Genomic DNA, 21,905 nt, shown 5'->3' on the forward strand with positions numbered 1-21,905 from the left:
TTTTTGCATTAAAGTACCATCTCATTTGTGAAGATAAAAATACTATGTTGAGTTTGGATTCCTCTTTAGGTATAATACTTTGAAGGTGCTAGACACTCAAGCAGCTATTGAATTTGTCTTCTCCAAGTGTTTTTTAAAAATGTCTTGTATGGTCTTTGGGGTCAGAAGTCTCTGATATTTCTTTTGGATGTACTTCGAAATTATTATAAAATAGAGATGTACAGACTAGAACCTTTTTGAATATTTAATTTCTCATATCAGGGTAGGATTTATGACACGATATTTTCAACTCACAAATAATACTCACTGAAAGAACTGTCAATCTTCAGATTAATGTTTTTTTGTGATATTCAACATTATATCTTAAAATAAAAAAGTTTAAAAAAGATAATAGCATTGAAGTAGATATATTTTTGACAGTATGTTAAAATAAATTTTATTTAACTTTAAGTATATCCCTCATCTATTCTGTGTTATTTCCATAATGCTTGTCCCCAACTAATGCATAGTTTTTGTTCATAGTTTGTGTCTCTCCACTAGGGTAGAAGAGCCATGAGGACAGGGACACAGTCTCTTTTCCCTACTATTGTTTAACATATGGTGGGCACTCAACAGGATATGTTAAATGAATGACTGAATAAACCCTTGGTTTTGGAAGATAGTAGAGCAAAGAAAATGTGGTCTGGGGACTTTATATAAATTCATTATTCCCTGCTAGACCATTTTAAAACAAAATTTAAAACAAATTTTAAACAGAACATGAGTTTTATAGCACGTAGGCAATCCTTTTGGAAAAACTATTTGAGAATATAGTTTAGCCAACAAACTGATGAATGAAAATAAAGTGAAGCTGAAAAACTGTGTGAAATAGGATACAGAACAGAATGTCAATGTTAACTATATTAAAAGAAAGTACTATCATCTAATAAAATTGATTTCCTTATCTTTTAGCATGTTAGCCTTGACATTTAAGTCCTTGAGTGAACTGGCTCTTGCCTATACATTAATCTTAGTTCCTGCCAGATTCTTCCTTGTTCACTTCCCTTCACATTACCTTCTTTGTTTTTCCCTTGGAATTCACTAAAGCCTCTGCACTTCAGTAATCTCCTTGTTGAAAATTCTTCTGCCAGATATTTATATGTCCAATTTTTTCTCTGAATTTAGATCTCTGTTCAAATAATGCCTCATCAGAGAGGCCTTCGCTGTACACCATATCTACCTGTCACCTTTTCTTCCCTTATTGTACTTAGAGAGCCAAATTTATGTAGTAGAGAGCACAACCTCAGAGCCAGACTTCCTGGCTCTGCCATTCATTAGCTATGGTTGCTTGACTTTCAGCAAGCAACTCAACCTCTTTGTGCCATGGTTGCTGGCCTTATATGCAAAATTAGTGCTATAACTATACTGCATAGATTTGTCATGATGATTAAATGAGTAATACAGGCAAAACTTTTAGAGCAATGCCTGGGTTGTGGACAGTGTCCGATATGTGTCATCTGTTAATGTTACTGTCTGACATTATACATTTATTGTCTGTACTCCCACCTGAATATAAGCTCCTGAAGAGCAGGGACTTCATATATTTTGTTCTCTACAGTATTCCCCATGCCTAGAGTGATGACTGGAATGTGATTGACTCACAATGAAAAACATGTTGAACAAATGGATTTTGTTTAATCATCTTATCTTTTAATTCTTGTTTTTTAATTTTATTTTAATCATTGTTCAAGTATAATTCTTGTTTTATTAAATTCATTTTCTTACTATGAAACAGTTTGTTAAAGAAAAAATTATTCTGAGATTTGTTAAGGGAGATTTTATTTCAGACTGTTGTAGCAAAGGTATTGCAATTGAGGAGAGGGATCAAACTCAATTTGAAATACAAAAGGGCAAGTGGAATTCATAGCCAAAGAGCCAAGGAGCAGGAGCATCCATAGCCATGGATGGGAATTATTAAGAGGAAGCATTAAGGGCAGGGGGATTGTTGCTAAACCAATTTAACAGAATAATGAAATATGGTTCTGAAATACAGATACAGAAATTCTTCATCAGCATATTTTTGTTTCTTGCTTGATAATTCCTTACTTTGTGTCAAGATTTTCACTTTTTTATTTCAGTTTCTGCCTACAGCAAATGTTTATTGAGCATCTACTATGTGCCTGACCCCTTGCAGAGGTGCTGGTATACACAGATGAAAGAGCCTCAAGCTCTGCTCTCAGGGAGTCCACAAATCACTGTGGTAGAGAGTAATATTGAAATTGATAATGTAATATCACAAATGATACAGGAGGAAATACCTAATTCAGTTCCTAGGATTTAGGGATTACCAAAAGAAGGTTGGGAATTTACTGTGTGAATAAGGCAGCATTCTCTACAATGAAACAAACAAATAAAAAACTGAGAGGAAAGTCACAGAAGTGAGAATATACATGGTCCATTTGGAAAACAAAGAGCAGCTTGGTGGACTGAATGTAGAGTGAGTAGAGCATGGGTCTGGGAAAGGTGAGACTAGAGGTTACAGTGGTAATGATAGGAGACATTTAGGCCATGAAGGGCTATGAGTTTCCTGATTGTACCTCTCATTGTATTACTTGCCAGCTGTTTGGAATGGGAGATTGAACATTTATTTCCCATGCTTCTGCTGATCCTCAAATCAGTCAAATTGATGTTTATTGGATATATGTGTGGTATCCTTAATTACATGGAAGAATAAGGACTGGAAAGGACTTTATTTAGGAGAAAGAAACTGAGACTTAGGCTGATTTATTGGTTATTGATAAAATAAAGACTAGAGCTCCTAGTGTTTTAATTAATTGATATGAATAACTTCCTTTTTCAATGTCTTCATGTCACAGGTGGGCACAGGTAACCAGGTTCTTGGTGATCAGGACAAAGAATGGAACCAAACACCCAGAGTTTATAGCAGAGAACATGGGAGCAGGCCAACTCCAAGGCTGGCTGGAGGGACTCTATTCTTGTAGGGCAGATCCTTCCTGGCTAGTTTTGGTGGGCTTTTACTGAGCATGTACAAGTAGTTGTATTACTTTAAAGCTACTGCCCATGTGGTCTCCCATGATTTTCCCTGATTGGCCACCAGGGAAGGGGTTGCACAATGTTACTGAATGGACGCCCCCTTCCCCTGGGGTCTCCCTGTGCTAGGTTCACTTTGCCCCTCACCAGAGAATTATAGCTCTCCATGTTAGAGATTGGTAAAAAGGAAATGAATTATTTATTCAAGTTATACAGACTTAAGAGTAATGGCTTAATGTCTTCATCAAAATCCCAATGTCCCTTAAAACACCCACAAACACTCAGTCCTTCTTTGCCCCCTTCGCCCAGTCTAGGGTACCATATCTCAGGAAAAGAAATAGAAGTCCATGGCTCAGGTAGCCCCTGGTTCTTTCCAGTAATCCATGCTTGGCTGGTAGACCACCCTCAGTTTCCAGCACCATCAGCTGTGTTGCTGGGATCTCCAGTTCTTATTCTAAAACCACATGACACCTTCTCATGGCCCACCAGCAAGAGTCCTTTAACCCCTTTCCTTCCTGCAGCATTTCTCCTGCATTTTTCTGAACTGCTAAGAGAGCGCTCTGCATCACTGCTACATCTTGCTTGCCAGCTTCCTAAGCTGTGTGGCAAAGGGAAACCCAAAGCTGCATGATTTTCCCCTGCCAAAGCCGTGTAGCTGTTCTCTGCCAAGGTTGCGTGGCAATTCTTTGCTGAAGCCATGTGGTGATTTGTGTCATGGCTGCAGAGAGCTAAATCCCAGAGCTAATCTTCCTCTGCAGCCCCATTTCTGACTCCTCCCACAATCGGCTACACTTGCCAGCATTCCCGTAATTTTCAGCTTTTCTGGGCTGCCATGGTAAGTCTGGGCAGGTGTGGCCCTGGGTTGTAAAGCCAATCATCTCCAAGTTCTCACGCAGGCTCTGTAACCAGGGGGAGTTGCCTCCCAATTACTTCTTGGGTGAAAGTCACTCTCTTCTCCCTGGCTCAAAGCATGGCCACAGCTATTTAACATACTATGAAACCAGTTAAAGGTTATAGATATGTTAAATGATCCTTCAAAAAGTTATCTGCAAAACTGTTGCTATGCAAAACAACTCAACGGCCCTGTTCCATGTGTCCCACCCCCAGCTTAGACTTGGGGTGAGGACATCCTATATTTTTAATATTTCCTGGACACCCTGAGTTCTGGACCCCATTACAAATCCTTCTTTTGGGGGTGTCCTGACTGTACCCTCTTACATTCCTATTTCTCATTTATCAAAATTACACATACAAAAACTTCTTTCCCTACTCAAGGGAATTGCCTCCACAGCAAATTAATATTTTTCTGCCTCTGAGGATTCAGAAGTTCTGATTCTTTGGCAGGGGGAGGGGGGCCGTTGTTTGCTCGTTTTTGATAAACTCCAACTTGGATACTGAATATTTTCCCCTATTGCTTTGTAACCAATGTCCTTTTGTTCTTATTTCCTGTTTCCTGAAGTATTATAGATGCAGACATCATTGTCTTCCACCCTCCTATCCTCAGCATCCATACTTTGTTATCATCAGTTCACAAACCTCAAAGAAAATAGGACTTGACCTATGTTGCAGCATTATTCAAAAGAAAAATAGGCATCTATTCTGTTCAGTGTGACCTTTGTTGTCCTGCAAAATCCAAATTTTGTGCATATAGCAGTTTCATTGGGGAAAAATACTTAAAAAACTCAGCATTCCTTTTTTTTCACTTTGAAAATATGTGGTTAATACCTTCTTACATAGCTTTTTCTTTATAGAAAGGCACTAAACAAATACTAAAAGATTTAATAATAGCATACTATTATTAATAATGTTTTCCTCTTAGGGAATACTTTAATACATCTTGCCGAATTGCTTTTATTTTAGGCTTACATCAGGTTTGTGGAAATGATTCCTCATTAGAACTAACTCGTGGAATTTAGAGAAAAGGCATCTAAGAGGAAGGAGCAATTTTGAAATCACTGTCTCTTATTTATTCATTTTTTCAAGAAATGCCTTTGAATGCCTATTATGTGCCAGTCATTGGGCTAGATACACAGCGAGCAAGATGGAGATCATCGGTGTTAATTAACTTTGCCTCTGAAATTAATGGCTTCTTTTATGGATTATCTGCTTCTTGATAGAATGAGTTTCTCCAAATGGAGAAGATTAAGCAATTTGTATTTCAAACATCATTGAGTTGAACACAGACTTCTATTTTGTAAATTTAGCACCTAATCAGACTTAAATGAGGGGCATGCCTCATTCAAGTTTTCCTGATCCCTAATCAACTGGAATAAGATCTTTCTATTGCTAGCCTTTATTATTGTGTAAAGCCTTTGTCATTGTACCCACTTCCTGGCTTAGCCCTCACAAACCAAAGAATTCCAATTCTTTCTTCTTCTTCTTTTTTTTTAAATCCTCTCTTCATGGGATTGCTGTTCTGTTTTCTTGAACATTTTTGTTTGAGTTCCAGGTGACTTTTTTAAGATTACCAGAACTTCATGGCCTCCCGGGGATGCAAGAATCATGATCTTCTACAAAGGGACACAGCCTTTTGCTCTGTTTGTTCTGCTCTTTTTATTGACACTCCTCATTTTCTTGGCCTTTTAGTGACAAACCAAAGCCTGATGTCTTCAGGGAATAGAACTCTTAAGAACATGGGTCCAACCATTATTTTTTTCCTTCCTGTCTTAAATGCATTATCTTCAAATGGTTCAGTTTGAAGTGTGTTACCTTTTTTTGTTTTAGATTTTATTTGTTTAGTTTTAGACAGAGGGGATGGAGAGAGAAAGCAAGGGAGAGAAACATCAATATATGGTTGCCCCTCAAGCACCCCCTATTGAGGACCTGGCCCACAACCCAGTCATGTGCCATTATTGGGAAATGGACCAGCAACCCTTTGGTTTACAGGCTGATGCTCAATCCACTGAGCCACACAATCCAGGGCAAAGTGTGTTACCATTTTAGAAGCGTTTCACGTAGCTCCATGAGATCTTATTATGCTGTATGTGACTTTCCACTTTTCCACTGAAAAAATAGTGGAAGTTTTGAAGATTTTCATCATGTGCCTTTGTTCCCAGATTGTTTTTAAAACATTAAATATGAATAGTTCCTAAACTAGCTACTGACAGGACCTGCTTTTTGTATTTTGCTCTTTCAGATTGTATGTTTTTATTCCTACTTTCAGTGTTCTGTGTGTAAGTTTCTGATTGTGGTGGCGTGGAGATGCTGGAGATGGAGCAGGAGCCCACTGTTAGTACTTACAAGACAGAAGATTCTCCTAGTGGCAGAATTACTGTAATTACTTTGTTAAATGCACTTTACTATGGTACTTGTCAAGGTCTTTGACAATCTAAGTGAATTATATCCACAGGTTTCTCCCTTACTGCTCCTTGCCCTTGTGCTTGTTTATCCATTAATAGTCACAAGGCAATACCAACTTTCACAAAGTCACCTTTATTTTCTACCTTGACATATATTTAACTATGCATTGATCCTGACCATTATTGTATTCTTTGCTAGATTTCTCATTTCTCAAATGATGTCCAACAGCATGGTGATTTGAGTTCCCCTCAGTTTGACTGTCAGTTACCTTTTTATGAATTAAAGTCATTTTAGTAATCTTCTGGCATTCTCATCATAGTGCATATAGTTTTGCAGCATCACTCATGGCTTTGTCTATGCTCTTCAACCTTAGTGATTTGTCTTCATTTTAGTTTGTTTCTTAGATCTAGAACCACTTGATATTTACCACTGTTTGTGCCTACATGCTTCAAATGGCAATTTGAGAATCAGAGCCTCTCTTGTGTCTTCCACAGCAAAGAACAAATTCCCACAGCTCTCTCAGGCCTCTGCATTTCTTCTATACTGGGATCTCCCAGCAGCCTTTTCTGTGCCTGGTTATCCAATTGACTTTGGATTTTTCCTTGAAACATCCCTTATTCTTTCTTGAGCATTATTTAAATTTTATTCTTAGTTAATTAATGCACCTTCCCCCTATTTGCCATTCAGTTCTTGATTGTTTTAAGCTCCTGGTTCTTCTTTCCAGGGCTTTCAATTAAATATTTTCAACAAAACATCTAGGTTTCTTATGAGAGGTTGCTTATTTAAATAAGACTTGTATATTTCTCCCTTGCCTTAGGTATTTTTTTCTGTATTGTTCCTTCTAAAATTGACACATGTATGCTACTTGTGTAAGAGAATAAGTAAAGAGAAATGGAGGCACCAGGGGACAGAGAACAGGTTACAGGTATTGCCCACATTACAAAAATTCTCATTACATCACTTCACTCTTACAAAAGATCTACATTTGTATCTGTTTTTGCTAACTGAAAGAAATCCAAAGAGGATTTTTGCTTTTACAAAAAAGGGGAAAGGTGAGAATAGTATTCAGTGTTTGTTTTGCAGCAGCCTTTATAGAAGCAGCGTGCACCCTGAGAAGGAAGAGTGGCTCTGCCAAGTTCCTTCCTGGTAACCACACTCAGCCTCTCTGCATCAAACCAGCAGAGTCTCTAACTGTGTCTGTGAGCATCTGTGCTTTATCTTGATTTATTTTATGCACCCGTTAGGTGATGTGTCATAAGGTAATTGCTTCTTCACTTTATGCCATTTAAGCTTACAAAGGTTTCATAGGAACACTCTGAGATAGTTGGGCAAACCTGTATTATCCATATAACCTGTTGTTATGGTCTCTCATATATTGTGACTTACAAACACTTTCATATGCCAGGAAATTAAAGCTTTCTAAACTAGTTATTTTTCCTGCCTAGAAGAGTTAGATTTGTTTATTTTTTTAAAGTAACTGTCCCATGGGGATAACTGAGACCTTTAGTATTGATAACTAAGGCCATGTTGTAGCTTCTCATTTAACCATTTCATTGATGTCTCATTTTTTGTTTCAGATACTCGATTAATTAAAGAATGATTAGCGATTTAGATACAAAGTTAAGTGTTCTGTTCCTACTTTAATGTTATGTATAGTAATGACCATTCTAAATGTAATTATAGTAGTCATAAGATAAAAGTCATGCTTTATAATAATTAAGAAGACTATAATATTTTTGTTGTGTTTTAGTCTCCTTATATACAACTGAACTTTTGTAACCTTTTTATTATTTTGTTTGTACAGAGAACACCCAAAATTACCATAATCTGAGTAGAAACTAGCAGCAAATATTAAATCCTGGCATCATCTCTGGATTATCTGTAACAAATACTTTTAATCCCTTAGTTTAGTTTTTTAAGACTCTTGGTTAAATACTTCTGGTTTAAATAATCCCTCTACTCACTCCTGTGCCATCATCCTCTGCCAACAGAGAGCTTGGGGAATGTTAGATCATTTTGTGTATGCATGATCAAATAATTTAAAGATTAAAGTTATTAAAATTATAAAATAGACCTCCAAGCTAATTTGATTATTCACATTTTGATTTATATGTCCAACTCTATTGTCACATTAATGTCTCAGTGTACTTAAGGAAGCTTTTTTTTCATTTTATTTATTTACTTTTCAGTAAGTTTAAAGACTTGAAGGACACAGTATTACATGGAAGGCCAGTGACCTTAGGAGGAGGGTTGCTTTGGAATTGTGCATGAACCGTGTTGCTATTTCCATGAACACGATTTACCTTTCCCCAGACTATCTTGTTCTGTTCAGTTTGCCATCAATAGTCGCTGTGCTGTTCTTTGCTTTGTACACATGAGCATGTCCCTTGCCTAGAAAGAATTCAGTTTCACTTCAGTGAAGTGAGTATAAATACCTTCAATTTTAAAAAGAGCTATTTACTCCTTCTGGAAACCCTGTGCATAGCCAGCAAAAATGCCCTTTGACCACAGCCTTCTAGACATATTGGTTGGTATAGAAGTGCTATTCCCAGCAGGCCTCCACAGGTCCTCAGATGGCAGAAAAAAAACACTTAAGGAGTTTTGATACTTAGTATAGAAGTGGTCAGTGATCTATTGAATGATTCAGACTATAGAATAATTGAGGATATAACAATAATGCCTTTGGGATATGTACATGCAGAACCAAAAACGGCTGATGAGAGCTTTTAATGTTATGGATGTGAGTTCTAAGAGAAATTTAATGGCTTTTCTTCTTTTTATTTTTTTCAATTTACTTAAACTAAGAAAAACCAAACAAACAGTTTGCCCATTTCTCTCACCCTCTACTCCCTACCTCTTGCAACCACCAGTCTGTTCCCTGGATCTGTGAGCTTGGTTGGTTTTCTTTTGGGGGGAAAGATTCCACCTATCAGAGAGATCATATGTTATTTATTTATTCTTTATCAGACTTATTTCACTGAGCATAGTGCCCTCAGGGTCCATCCATGTTGGTGTAAATGGCAACATTTCATTTTTTATGGATAAATAATATGATGTTTCTCTCCCTCCCTTTCTCTTAAAATAGACAAATACAATCTAAAAAAAATTAAGACAAAGAAAAAGAAAAACAGAATTTTAAAAAAGGGAGTAGTTTAAGAGACCCCTGGGACAACATCAAATGTAAAAACATCTGTATCATTGAGATGCCAGAAGGAGTAGTGAGAGCAAGAAATGAAAAATGTATTTGGAAACAATGATGAAAAACTTCTCTAACCTGGTGAAGCAAATAGACATGCAAGTTTAGTATATGCAGTGTTCCAAAGTGAACTCAAAGAGGCCCATAGCAAGAAATATTGTAATTAAAATACCAAAGGTTAAAGATGAGAGAGCAGCAAGATAAAAGCAGTTGGTTATTCCATAAGATTGTTAGCTGGTTTCTCCACAGAAACTTTTCAGGTCAGAGGAGACTAGAGCAAAATATTCAAAGTGATGAAAAGCAAGGACCTACAATCAAGGTTACTCTATCCAGCAAGGCTGTTATTTAGAATAGAAGGAGATGTAAAGAGCTTCCCAGGCAAGAAAAAAACTTAAAGGAGTTCATCACCACTAAACAAGTATTACAAGAAATGTTAAAGGGTCTTATTTAAGAAGAAGGAGGTGGGGGGAGAGGTCTAAAATATCTATAATAAAAAGGCAATAAATACATATATATCAATAATTTGTTTAAATGCAAATGGATTAAGTACACTAATCAAAAGCCATATGGTGGCTGAGGAATAATTAAACAAGACCCTTAAATATGCTGTCTACAAGAGACACATTTCAGATCAAAAGATACACACAGCCTGAAAGTAAAGGGATAGAAAAGATATTTCTGAAAATGGGAACAAACAAACAAACAAAGCTGGACTAGCAATAGTTAGACCAGAAAGAATATACTTTAAAACAAAGGCTGTAACAAGACACAAAGAAGGGTCCAGTAGTTACACTTTTGCATGTTCGTCCACAGAAACCCCCAAAAAACACTAAATCAAAAAGACATGCAGCATATGTTCAATGCAGCATTATTTACAGTGGCCAAGATATGGAAGCAACCCAGGTGTTCATCAGTAGATGAGTGGATAAAGGAGAAGTTGTAAAAATATGCAATGAAATGTGACTCAGCCACAAAGAAGAATGAATTCTTGCCATTTCTAACAACATGGATGGTCCCTAGAGGGCATTGTGCTAAGTGAAATGTTAGGCAGAAAGACAAATGCTATATGATTTCAGTTTTACGTGGAATCTAAAAAACAAAATAAATGAACAAGCAGAATAGAAACAGGCTCACAGATACAGAGAACATTTTTACAGTTGTCAGAGGGGAGGGACATGGGGAGATAGGTAAAAAAGATGAAAGGATTAAGAAGTACAAATTGGTAGTTACACAATAGTCACAGGGATATAAAGTAAAACAGGATATACAGGAAAATATAGTCAATATCATAGTAACTATGATTTCAGATGTGTACTAAATTTATCAGGTGATCAGTTCATAAGTAATATAATGTCTAATTACTGGGTTGTACACTTGAAACTGATAATATTGTACATCACCTGTAATTGAAAAATAAAAAATTAAAATACAAAGAAAGAAAATGAACAACCTGATTAACAAATAGGCTAAAAATCTAAACACATACCACCAAAGATTTATAAATGGTAAAAATGTATATGAAATGATGCTCAACATGATGTCATTAGGGAATTGCAATGAAAAAAAAACTGTGTTCAGTATTCTGTCACATCTAACTTTTGTCTCTCACCTGTCTTTAATAATTTTTAATGTTTCTACATTCATGCATCTTGATTTTTCTTTCTTTTTTACTTCTGGCTTTGTCTTTTCACATTCCTCCCTAATAATATTTTTAGTTTTAATTCACAGTTCTGGTTCTCAATCAATTACGTTTACAGTACAAATCTTTTTTTTTTTTTTAACCTGGACTTTTAACCTGAAATGTGTTCATCAGGAACACATTTACATTGTATTTGAACACTATGGCTCTTTTAGTGCTCTTCTTCAGCTTTACTTTAATGTTTGATATTAACAGTGCCTGTGGTCAGCACCACAATCAGCTCCTGGTCTTGTTTTGGCAGAGAAAATGATTTCTCCATCTCCTGCTTCCAATTATGTAGTTTATTTGAATTTTTTTATATTGGCCTTCTGGTGATATCCATGTGTACACTCATCTGTTCAGTTGTTTGAAAGGTGTGTTATGTGACTGACAAGTTCTTGGCTTTGCAGAAATACGTGACCTGATTTCTTTCCTCATTTCTACATTATTTTTACTTGTATGTTCTAATCACCTATAATTATCAGCATGTCTTGTTTCGGTGTATTGTCAATTTCTTCTTGAACACTTGCATAAAAGCTTTCAGTTTCATTAGCCTGTATAGTGAGAGCATAGACCAAAATGGTGGTTATGTTAATAGGTTTTCCTGTAACTCTCATATATTATTCGGTCAGACCTTGCATTGCTGTTCCTATCTGCCTGTGCTACATACATCTTGACTCAGCATTAAGCCATTTAATTTCATGAGATAATTTTGCCTTTCTTTAAATTCATCCACATATTTTTCTTGTTTCAGCTGAAAAGCTTGAAAGAAGTTAGGCCTTATTCATCAATTTGTTATGAAATTCTCTTCTTTGAATTTTTTACTGATATTTTTATTCAGATACTTTTTTTCAGTTTATTTATGCTTTAGGAGATAATAGTTCTGTTAACAGTTGTAGAAGAGTTAAATATATATTTTTATTTAATGCATCATAAAGAAATAGAAACAAATAGAACTTTTCTTCAAATGACTTTGCAATTTTAAATTCCAGCTTCATTTTGACTGGTGTGTCATTCTAGGGAATTTTATGGTGAGCAGAAACAGTCAAGGCCCTGCCCCTCTGAAACTTACACACTAGATGTAAAGAGAGGGAAGAGTAGTTGTTTCAGTTTTTTCCTTTTGACTCTGGCTTCAAGTGAATTTCAGAATTTTTTAAATGTGCATTCTTAGCCCTGGCTGGCTTAGCTCAGTGGATTGAGTGTGGACTTTGAACCAAAGTATCGCAGGCTCCATTCCCAGTCAGGGTACATGCCTGGGTTGCAGGCCATGACCCCCATCAACCGCACATTGATGTTTCTCTCTCTCTCTCTCTTTTTCTCCCTCCCTTCCTTCTCTAAAAATAAATAAATAAATCTTTTAAAAATGTGTATTCTTTTTTTAATCTATATTTTGAGGTTAAGAGTACAGTATATAAAGAGAAAATATGAAGTAGACTCCTGGGGTAGTGCTCATACACTACTTGCACTGTTGGTCAGCATGTAAGTGATGCAACACTGTGGAAAACATTGTGGAGGTTTCTCAAAAAATTAAAAATAGAAGTACCGAATGACTCATCAGTTCCATTTCTGGGGATTTATCCAAAGAAAATGAAAACACTCAGATATATGCACTCCTATGTTCACTGTGATATTTATAATAGCCAAGATATGGAGACAAACTAAGTATCCATTGATGGAAAAAGAAAAAATCCTGCCATTTGGGACAATGTGAATTGAACTTGAAGACATTATGCTAAATGAAATAGGTTGGACAGAGAAAGTCAAATACTTATGATCTCACTCATATGTGGAATCTTAAAAAAGAAAAAAAATGAGCTCATAGATACAGAGAACAGTTTGGTTGTTGCCAGAGGCAGGGTGGGGCTTGGTGGGCAGTGAGCAAAATGGGTGAAAGTGGTCAAAAGATACAGACTTCCAGTTATGAAATAAAAAGTCATAAAGATGTTATGTACAGCATGGTGACTATAGGTAATAATACTCTATTGGAGATTTGAAAGTTACTAAGAAAGTAGATCTTAAAAGTTCTCATCACAAGAAAAATATTTGTAACTCTGTGGGGTAGTGGTTGTTACCTAAACTTATTGTGATGATCATTCCATAGTACATTTATCAAATCTTTATGTTGTACATCTGAAACTAATATAATGTCATATTTCAATTATATCTGAATTAAAAAAAAAACACATGGCACCACACCCAGTAGGATGTCTATAATAAATGAGACAGACTACACAAGTGCTGGGGAAGGTGTGGAGCAATTGGAGCCCTCATTAAGTGCTGGTAAGAATGTGAAATGTTGCAGCAATATTGAAAAACAGTATGGCAGTTCCACCAAATGTCAAACATAATGTTACCAAATGACCCTGCTCCTAGGTACATATGCAAGAGAAATAAAAGAAGCCAGTCATAAAAGGACCCATACTATATGGTTTTACTTATATTAAATGTCCAGAATAGGTAACTGCATAGAGACAGAAAGTGTTTTAGTGGCTATTAGGGTAGGAATGGAAGATGGAAAACACCTATTGCTGATAGGTACAGGGTTTGTTTTTGGGATGATGAAATGTTTTGTATTAGATGATAGTGATGATTGATTGCATAAAGCTGTGAGTATACTAAAAATCATGAGTCCTAAACTTTAAAAGGCTGAATTTTATGGTATGTGAATTTTATGGTTTGTAAATTTTATCATGATAAGTTGTTATTTAAAAATAATAAAATAGCTCCAAATCGTGCTTTCCTGGCTTTGAAAGTTTGTGGGTGAAACCGTTTTGCCTTTTTATCTTATGGTTGCCACATGAGCTTCACTGACAGGACTGTATGACGTGCATCTAATGGTCTCATTTAGGACTCTGGTTAGCAGTCGTTTAAGTTCCCTAAGGATTGTGGCTGTGCACAGACAAGGCTGTAGCTTCTGCTTAGGGGACAGTCAGGACTAGGCAGTGATGGAGGCCAGTTACCTCATTCACCCTAGTGAGAAGGTTTTCCAGGTGGTCACCGAGGTCATTCACCAGGGGGCAGAGAAGCTGTATGCATTGTGCCTGGTTGTACTGGCCATTTTCAGCCTTATTATTTTAGGTGATTTGGATATTAGATAAACTTGTTTATTGTACTCACAAGTAATTTAAGAAAAAATCATACCCATCCTATTTATTTTTAAAGAAAATGTTAAAACTGCAAAATATTGAATCACCCCTTAATATCCTCTCCCTCAAAATCATACAATTTAATATATATTATATGATATATAGTTGTTAATATATATTAACAACTAGCAGTATTCAGCATGCCTTATAATTTAAAAAGATTTATATATGTAATATACTAAAAAGTCATTTTTGTATCTTAATTTAAAATAAAAAGAAAACAATTCTTTTGAAAATCAACTGTTCTAAAGCACATGTTCTCAAACTTCTCTGTGTGTAGCATTAGCAGGGACTTATTAGAAATGTGCATTTCTTAGGCCCTCACTCCTAAGAGACTGATGTAGTCTTTATTTTTTAGGGATACCCCGGATGATGCCAATGAGCAGGGGTTTGCACTTTGAGAAACACTGCCCTAGGGAATTCAGCCTAGAATTAGGATGTGGTAGGTGTGGTTATAATGTACTTCATTTGCAGATGCTTATTTCTTAAAGGTATTTTCCAGCCATTTGGTATTAGAAATAGATACTATGCACACTTTTATTCTATTAGAAAATATTTTCTCAGGAATGTAACTTTTCTAAATGTGTGAAATTGTATAAAGTCTTTGTTACCCCTGTTAGCATCTTTGTTGCTGTTACTCTTAACGTAGCACTGCCTTCTGCTGTTTCCAGATTTCTTTTGACTTGGCTGAATATACTGCAGATGTTGATGGAGTTGGCACTTTACGGCTTCTGGATGCAGTTAAGACCTGTGGCCTTATCAACTCTGTGAAGTTCTATCAAGCTTCAACAAGTGAACTTTATGGGAAAGTGCAAGAAATACCCCAGAAGGAGACCACTCCCTTTTATCCTCGGTCACCATATGGTGAGAGTGCCAGCATGCAGCCTTGCACATGTGCCGCTTTCCTTGTGGGTGTTGGTGTGCGTTTGTTGCTGCCAATTCTGTCATGTCTCATAGCTGGAGTCATTTGGGTGTGAGATTAACATTAAGATCGACTAAAGTGACTAGACTTGTTGAGAGGCATACTTTTATACATTGCTAACTAGAAATATTTGCTGCCATTCCCTCCAGGGTGAAATTAGCACCTCACCTCACCAATTCATGTTCATTCAGCCTTTTCATACAGATCACTTTGAAAGGCAAATGAGACCAAACATGATTCTTTTTTCTAAAATACTGCACTAAAGTGATAAGGTTTCATGTTTTTTTTATCTCCCCAATGGAAGTCTTCCTGAGTTCAAACCCTTAATGAAGGAAAAAAAAAGCAACAACAAAAAAGTTCCATTATATTTTTTATTTGTAAAACGAGTATTTTTATGAATATGAAAAACTTCAGTGACAAAATTTCTAAGCAGCTAGATTTTAAGATCCCATAGTTTTTACTCTCTAATTCCTTAATGCTAAGGAAAAAGGAATAATGTATAAGAGGATATATGACACACACTACAGTTGAAATTAGCTTGTGAAAGAAAGAATCATGGGTATTACAAAAGTAAGAAATTCTTAATATTTCCTTATACACCTGATTAACTGGAAAAGAATGTTTATTTTGTCTTTGGCTGTTGACTCACTTTTTCTGTCTTAATGCATCATAGAGTATAATTTTTACAAGTTGTTACTTGTTTAAGATGACTGAAAATCGCTGCTTCTTAATAATAAGACACTGTCTTTTGTAATAATCACTGTCTTTTATTTGCTTTTACAAATTATTTCAACAGGGGCAGCCAAACTGTATGCCTACTGGATTGTGGTGAATTTCCGTGAGGCATATAATCTCTTTGCAGTGAATGGTATTCTCTTCAATCATGAGAGTCCTAGAAGAGGTTAGTAAATATATTAATGGAAAAGAGAATTTCACACTTTAGCAAAACAAGAGTTGCATTTATATTTGGCATTTGTACTAAATAGCCTGGAAAATTTCACATTTTAACTATTATGAATGTCAGAAGTGGTAAGTGAAGGAAATCCAGCTTTAATTATTTAAGGTTTTTAGGGTTTTTCCCCCAACATAAAGAAGTGAACATTTTTCCAATTTTAATTTGTTCAAACATCTTTTTAATTTAAGCATTATGAAGTTTTGTGTGAATGCAAAGGAATAAGTAATAAACTAATACTTGTTTCTGGAAGTCACTCTTTTTAATATAGACTTAACTTATAGATTCTATATATATTTTTACTTTGAATCAGTTGGATGTTCAATAGTTTTTCTTTGTATTTCAGTTAAACAGTCATCCAGAAATTAACTATGCTTCTAGAGTATATTTTAAAATACATTTGAAATTATTTCTTTTTTGAAAGAATACATCCTAAAATAATGATTAAAAATACTTAGTAAATACATAAACAAGTAACACAGTTGTTTGTTATCATTGTCAAATACTAGGTACTATACCTAATTGGATGTGCTATTTTGTTATATGACTGGCAGTGCAGTAGGCTTGCTTATTCCAGCCTCACCACAAACACATGAGTAATACACTGTGCTACAACATCAGTAGGTGACAGGAGTTTTTCAGCTCCATTACAACCCTACGGGACCATTGTATATGTCAGGGATGTCAAACTCATTTTCACCGATCCATATCAACTGGTGCAGTTGCCTTCAAAGGGCCAAATGTAATTTTAGGACTCTATAAGTGTAACTACTCCTTAACACTTAAGCAAGAGCCCAGTGCTGCCACCAGGTAGAAACAAGGTGCCTGGCCTGATAAAACAAGGTGGAGGGCCGGATTTGGCCCGAGGGCCACCTGTGGTATTTGTGGTCTATCATTGACTGAAACATCAACAACGTCTTGTGAAAAAGTCACTTTGATGATTTTGTACTCTGATAGTAAAGGCATCTTTGAATGGTTCTAAGAACATTGCATTATCAGCCCAATTCAGTAAGAGATGAAAGAGCAGTAGAGAATAGGAAAACCTGGATACTCAAATGGTTACTGACATTAGCCGAGAGATCTAGATAGGACCTACAGCCACACTGGGTCCACAACCTCCCCCACAAGGTATTATACCAAACTATGGTCATTATCATCATATTATGGCACTTCATGTGAGAAGCACTGGCGTATTTTGGTTGACTCATTATCAACTGTCACAGGAAGGAAACTACTAGTAAATTTCTATTAATGCAGCCCAAGCTTTTATATCCCAAGAGAACAGCAGAGGGCCACAGTCTCCTCCTCTGGTCAGTCTAGATCTAGATTCCTGGCTGAATTATAGATTCCATATTTCATAGGATATTTTGAAAGCTGGAATATATTCAAAGGAAGCCAATCAGAATGGTGACCTGTTGTATGAATAATGCTATCCAGACCAGTAGGAGCTTAACTGGAGAAGAAAAGACTAAATGAGCATTCCCAAAACAGACTGTTTTGTCAGCTGCTCCAGAAAAGAGGCAGGAACAAAGGCGGGAAGCAGATTATTTGCTCACCTCTGAGTTTCAAACAGTAGGACTGCCTCTTAAGGGAACCAGAAGTGTCCAAAAGGACTGGATACCACAACATTGAAAATACTGGAAAAGGAATACTTATCATAAAAATTTTGACCTCAAAAGCCTTCCAATTTCATGTAAGGAAATCTTAGTCATTCCGTGCATTTGATGAACACATATTCTGTGAAATAAAGTAAGGTATCTACAAATATAAGCAAGTAAAATTAACAGAATTGTAGAAATAAAAATCTCACATAAAAAGAGGAATCTCTGCTTTGGATTGCTGAGCTAGAGTTCACGCACATGAACTCCAGTTATGATGGGTAAATATGGGCAATGACATATGGAATAAAATTTTAGGGGCCCAATGACCCAGTGGGAAAGCAGAACAAACTGGAGTGAGAATACAGGGTGAGGCAAAAGCAGGCTCACGGCTGTGTGTGAATCAGAGTTCATTCTTTTATTATTATTTATTTATTATATTATTTTCAATATGAACAACTGTAAACCCACTTTTGTCCCACCCTGCATATTGATCCTCATATCCTAAATGAAGTTTGGTACTACATATTTAAACTAAATTTACTTATATTCTAAATAATTTATACACATATACTAATATGTTCTCAATAAGCTCTCAGCAAACACGAAGTCAGAGATATAGCTGTTCTTCACTATTAAGGGTGACTAATCAGAGAAGTTGCTGAGTGCTAGCATTTCCCTCTGCTCTTTGTCTCTCTGCTACTAAGTATAAGGCATTTTTTAAAAAGACATTCCGTAATTCTAAGTACTCTTAGTATTGCTTTTGTAAAGAAGGGTAATTCCCTTTTTCCAAAAAGGACACCTTTTTTAAAGTCAGTCAGCAGTCATGAAGCATTTTGTTCTCAAGTTCAGGGAATACAGAGGACTGAATTAATTTCTGTTGTCTTTGGCCATAGGTAGCCCACCCCTAGCTTCCATCCTTTTAGAATCATTATTGTGTTTTTGTTTATGTTTTTGTTTTTGTTTTAAAAACATATTTGTTTGTATTGTGGTATTGTCTTCACATATTTGTTCTTGAGACTGTTAAAAACATATGAGTTCCTTGCTCCAAATATTGGGTTTTAAATAAGAAATTGTTTATTCCTATTATTTCTTATTTACTGAAGCATGACAAATCTTTTGAAAACATGAACCCTCTTTATAATTTAAAAACTGTCTGTACAATCTAAGAATTTTTGTTAAATATTACTATCAGCCTTTTAGTTTGAGAATACATGAGAAGTTCACCATTAAAGTTGTTTCATGCCCCCAAACTAGTAAATTTCACTGGCTTTCTCACTGAAATTTTATATGATTATATAGCTATATAATTAAGCCAAGTCATGAAAAAAATTTAAAGTGACAGGTTCATAAAGGTATCTTTAGTGTCAGTACATTCTTATTTTGTAATTGGGTAAGTTAAATATTCCCATGATGTACTATGAAAACATAAGAGCCTGGTCTGTCCTCTGTTGCTCCAAAGGAAAACAACAAGCAGCCAGTATCATTTTTTAAAAGTTAATTTTGTGGTTCTGGGTGTTCTTAGTAGAGGAAAAAGAGAAAGGAAGAACTTAGTGATTCTTGCAGCAGTTGGTACAGGGGATGCTCAAGAAACCTGTTCAAATGATGTTCCTTTCCTCTTTGGTCACAAATATGTTTGTACACGTTGTTTGGGTTTCTGTACTTTTCTCTCCTTAAACTCTCCATTTGCAAAAAATAAGTACAAGTCCATTGTTTTGGATCAAGTTAGGATAGGGAAAAGCATTCTTAGTTGTAGAAAGAAAAGATAAATATAACCCCAATGACCTCTGTTTACATATTGATGTTAAAATCCCTTTGGTTTTTTTAAATTTATTTTAAAATCAATACTTTTTTTTATTTGAAAGAAAAGTAAACAATAGAGGAGGGTATAAGGAGAAAAATAAAAGTTCTTTTCTTCTTTCTGACTCCCAGTTCTGTCCTCAGGCCCACTGTTAGCATTCCTTCAGAAATGTTCTGGGTATCTTGGTTATAAGCATAGAAATAGGCTTATTCTGTACATAATCTACTTTCAGGGCTTTTGCTAAATATTTATTAAATACTTAACCTTGTAGCGTATATCACTTTGTTTAGTTTTATTATCTATCTGGAAATCAATGATAGTTCATTTTTATTTCATTTATATAACTAGATAATGAAAAATTGTAGAGGTATATGTGAAAATGATGTAATACTTGATGAGATATGTAACATAGCACCTCCTGAAACTTGAAAATTATTTTTAATACTAGACTAATTTGACAATAATATTGCTGTTTTGTCACAATTAATTGTTATTTTCTGAGTATATTCTTTGCCACACTGAGAATTCCTTAGTGGGAGGACTATATTCAACACTTAAATTTTCTGCATCTAACACAGTGTCCGTCTGCTAGTAAGTATTGAATAAATATTTATCAATGAGTAAATGAGTGACTATTTCATGTTTCAGTAAAAATTCACTGACTTGAGAGCTAAGCAGTCTGACTAGTAAGACTAGTAAGAATTTGTAAGGATAGTTTTAAATAAGTATCTTCTTGATTTCATGCATATAGTAATTGAAGGAAAATTATTTTAAGTAAAAATTCAGTCTGATATACTTTAATACATATGTAAAATTTATTAATTAATTATCTTAGTTTGTATAACTGTAATTGCTGTAATAGTTGGAGTTTATTTTCTTAAATTGGATGAGCATCAATCCCCTTTTCCATGCTATCAGAGTAAGCAAACACTCTTTTTTGTAAATGGTGCAGTGGTAAACCTCAATCTAGTTTGAAGTGTGTAATCACAATGCCCAGTTAGTAGATCACAAAATGATGCAGCTTTTTGGGACATGTACTTTTTCTCTAACAAAAATAATTGACAATGCCCCTTTTGACTTCATGAGAAATATCCCATGAGAATTTCTGACTTTAAAAAATATTGAAGAAGTGTTTTTTAATATAAACACAGTCTGAACCAGAAGTTGGCAAACTATGGCTCATGGGCCGAATCCAGTCCACCAGCCTATTTTTGTAAATAAAGTTTTATTGGAGCACAGCCATAACCATTTGTTTACAGAACATCTATGGCTGCTTTTACAGTAGAGTCCTGTGGCCTTCAAAGCCTAACATATTTACTTTCTGTCCCTTTAAGAAAACAGTTACTGGTCCCAGCTTTGGAGTAGTTAGATCCTCAAAATAAAAAAACAAAAACAAACAAACAAAAAAAACCTTTCAATTGGACTTAACATGGGTTTCTCCCAAGCTAGCAAGGTAGTCTTATAAAAAGATTTTCAGTTAAATATTTAAGTCAGCTCTGGCTGGTATGGCTTAGTAGATTGAGTGCCAGCCTGTGAACCAAAGGGTCGCCAGTTGGATTCCCAGTTAGGGCACATGCCTGGGTTGTGGGCCAGGTCCCTGATTGGAGGTATGCGAGAGGCAGCCCCACATTGCTATTTCTCTCCCTAGCTTTCTTCCTCCCTTCCCCCACCTCTAAAAATAAATAAAATCTCAAAAAAAGTCATAAGATTAAAAAAATAATAAAATAAACAAATATTAAACTCAAAGAGAATCAATAGTTAACCATCCACAAACAGAATTCCTGAAGCATTTTGGTCAGTTGAGGTTCTGTTGTGCTTACTGAAATGCAGAGGTATAGAACCAGGTAAACTAGTAACTGACCAAAAGTCTATAGATAGTTCATTACAGCAGCTCTCGCTCCGTGCTTTGACCATTCTATGTCTTTTCTCCATTCTAATCCTTTGTGACTTTCTTTTCTTTTTTAAATTTAAATATATTTTATTGATTATGCTATTATTGTTGTCCTTTTCCCCCACTTTATTCTCCTCTGCCTTGCAAACCCCCTCCCACCTGCATTCCTCCCCCTTTAGTTCATGTCCATGGGTCATATATATAAGTTCTTTGGCTTCTACATTTCCTATGCTATTCTTAACCTCCCCCAATCTTTTTTCTACCTATCATCTATGCTTCTTATTCCCTGTACCTTTTTCCCCCATTCTCCCCCGACCCCTGAACCACTGATAACCCTTCATGTGATCTCCATTTCTGTTATAGTTATTAGTTTAGTATATTTATTTATTTT

General features: G+C 35.6%; 1 protein-coding gene across 1 annotated transcript in view; it reads left to right on the forward strand.

Annotated features, from left to right (window-relative positions):
• Window positions 1-21,905, forward strand: part of GMDS (GDP-mannose 4,6-dehydratase) — a 693,656-nt gene that overhangs the window by 272,965 nt on the left and 398,786 nt on the right. Inside the window, exons 5-6 of the mRNA XM_028511630.2 lie at window positions 15,022-15,214; window positions 16,069-16,173. Coding sequence (XP_028367431.1) covers window positions 15,022-15,214; window positions 16,069-16,173 — 298 coding nt within the window. The remainder of the gene's footprint in view (window positions 1-15,021; window positions 15,215-16,068; window positions 16,174-21,905) is intronic.

Source organism: Phyllostomus discolor, chromosome 5, assembly GCF_004126475.2.
Source record: "Phyllostomus discolor isolate MPI-MPIP mPhyDis1 chromosome 5, mPhyDis1.pri.v3, whole genome shotgun sequence".
NCBI classification, from domain to species: Eukaryota; Metazoa; Chordata; class Mammalia; order Chiroptera; family Phyllostomidae; genus Phyllostomus; species Phyllostomus discolor.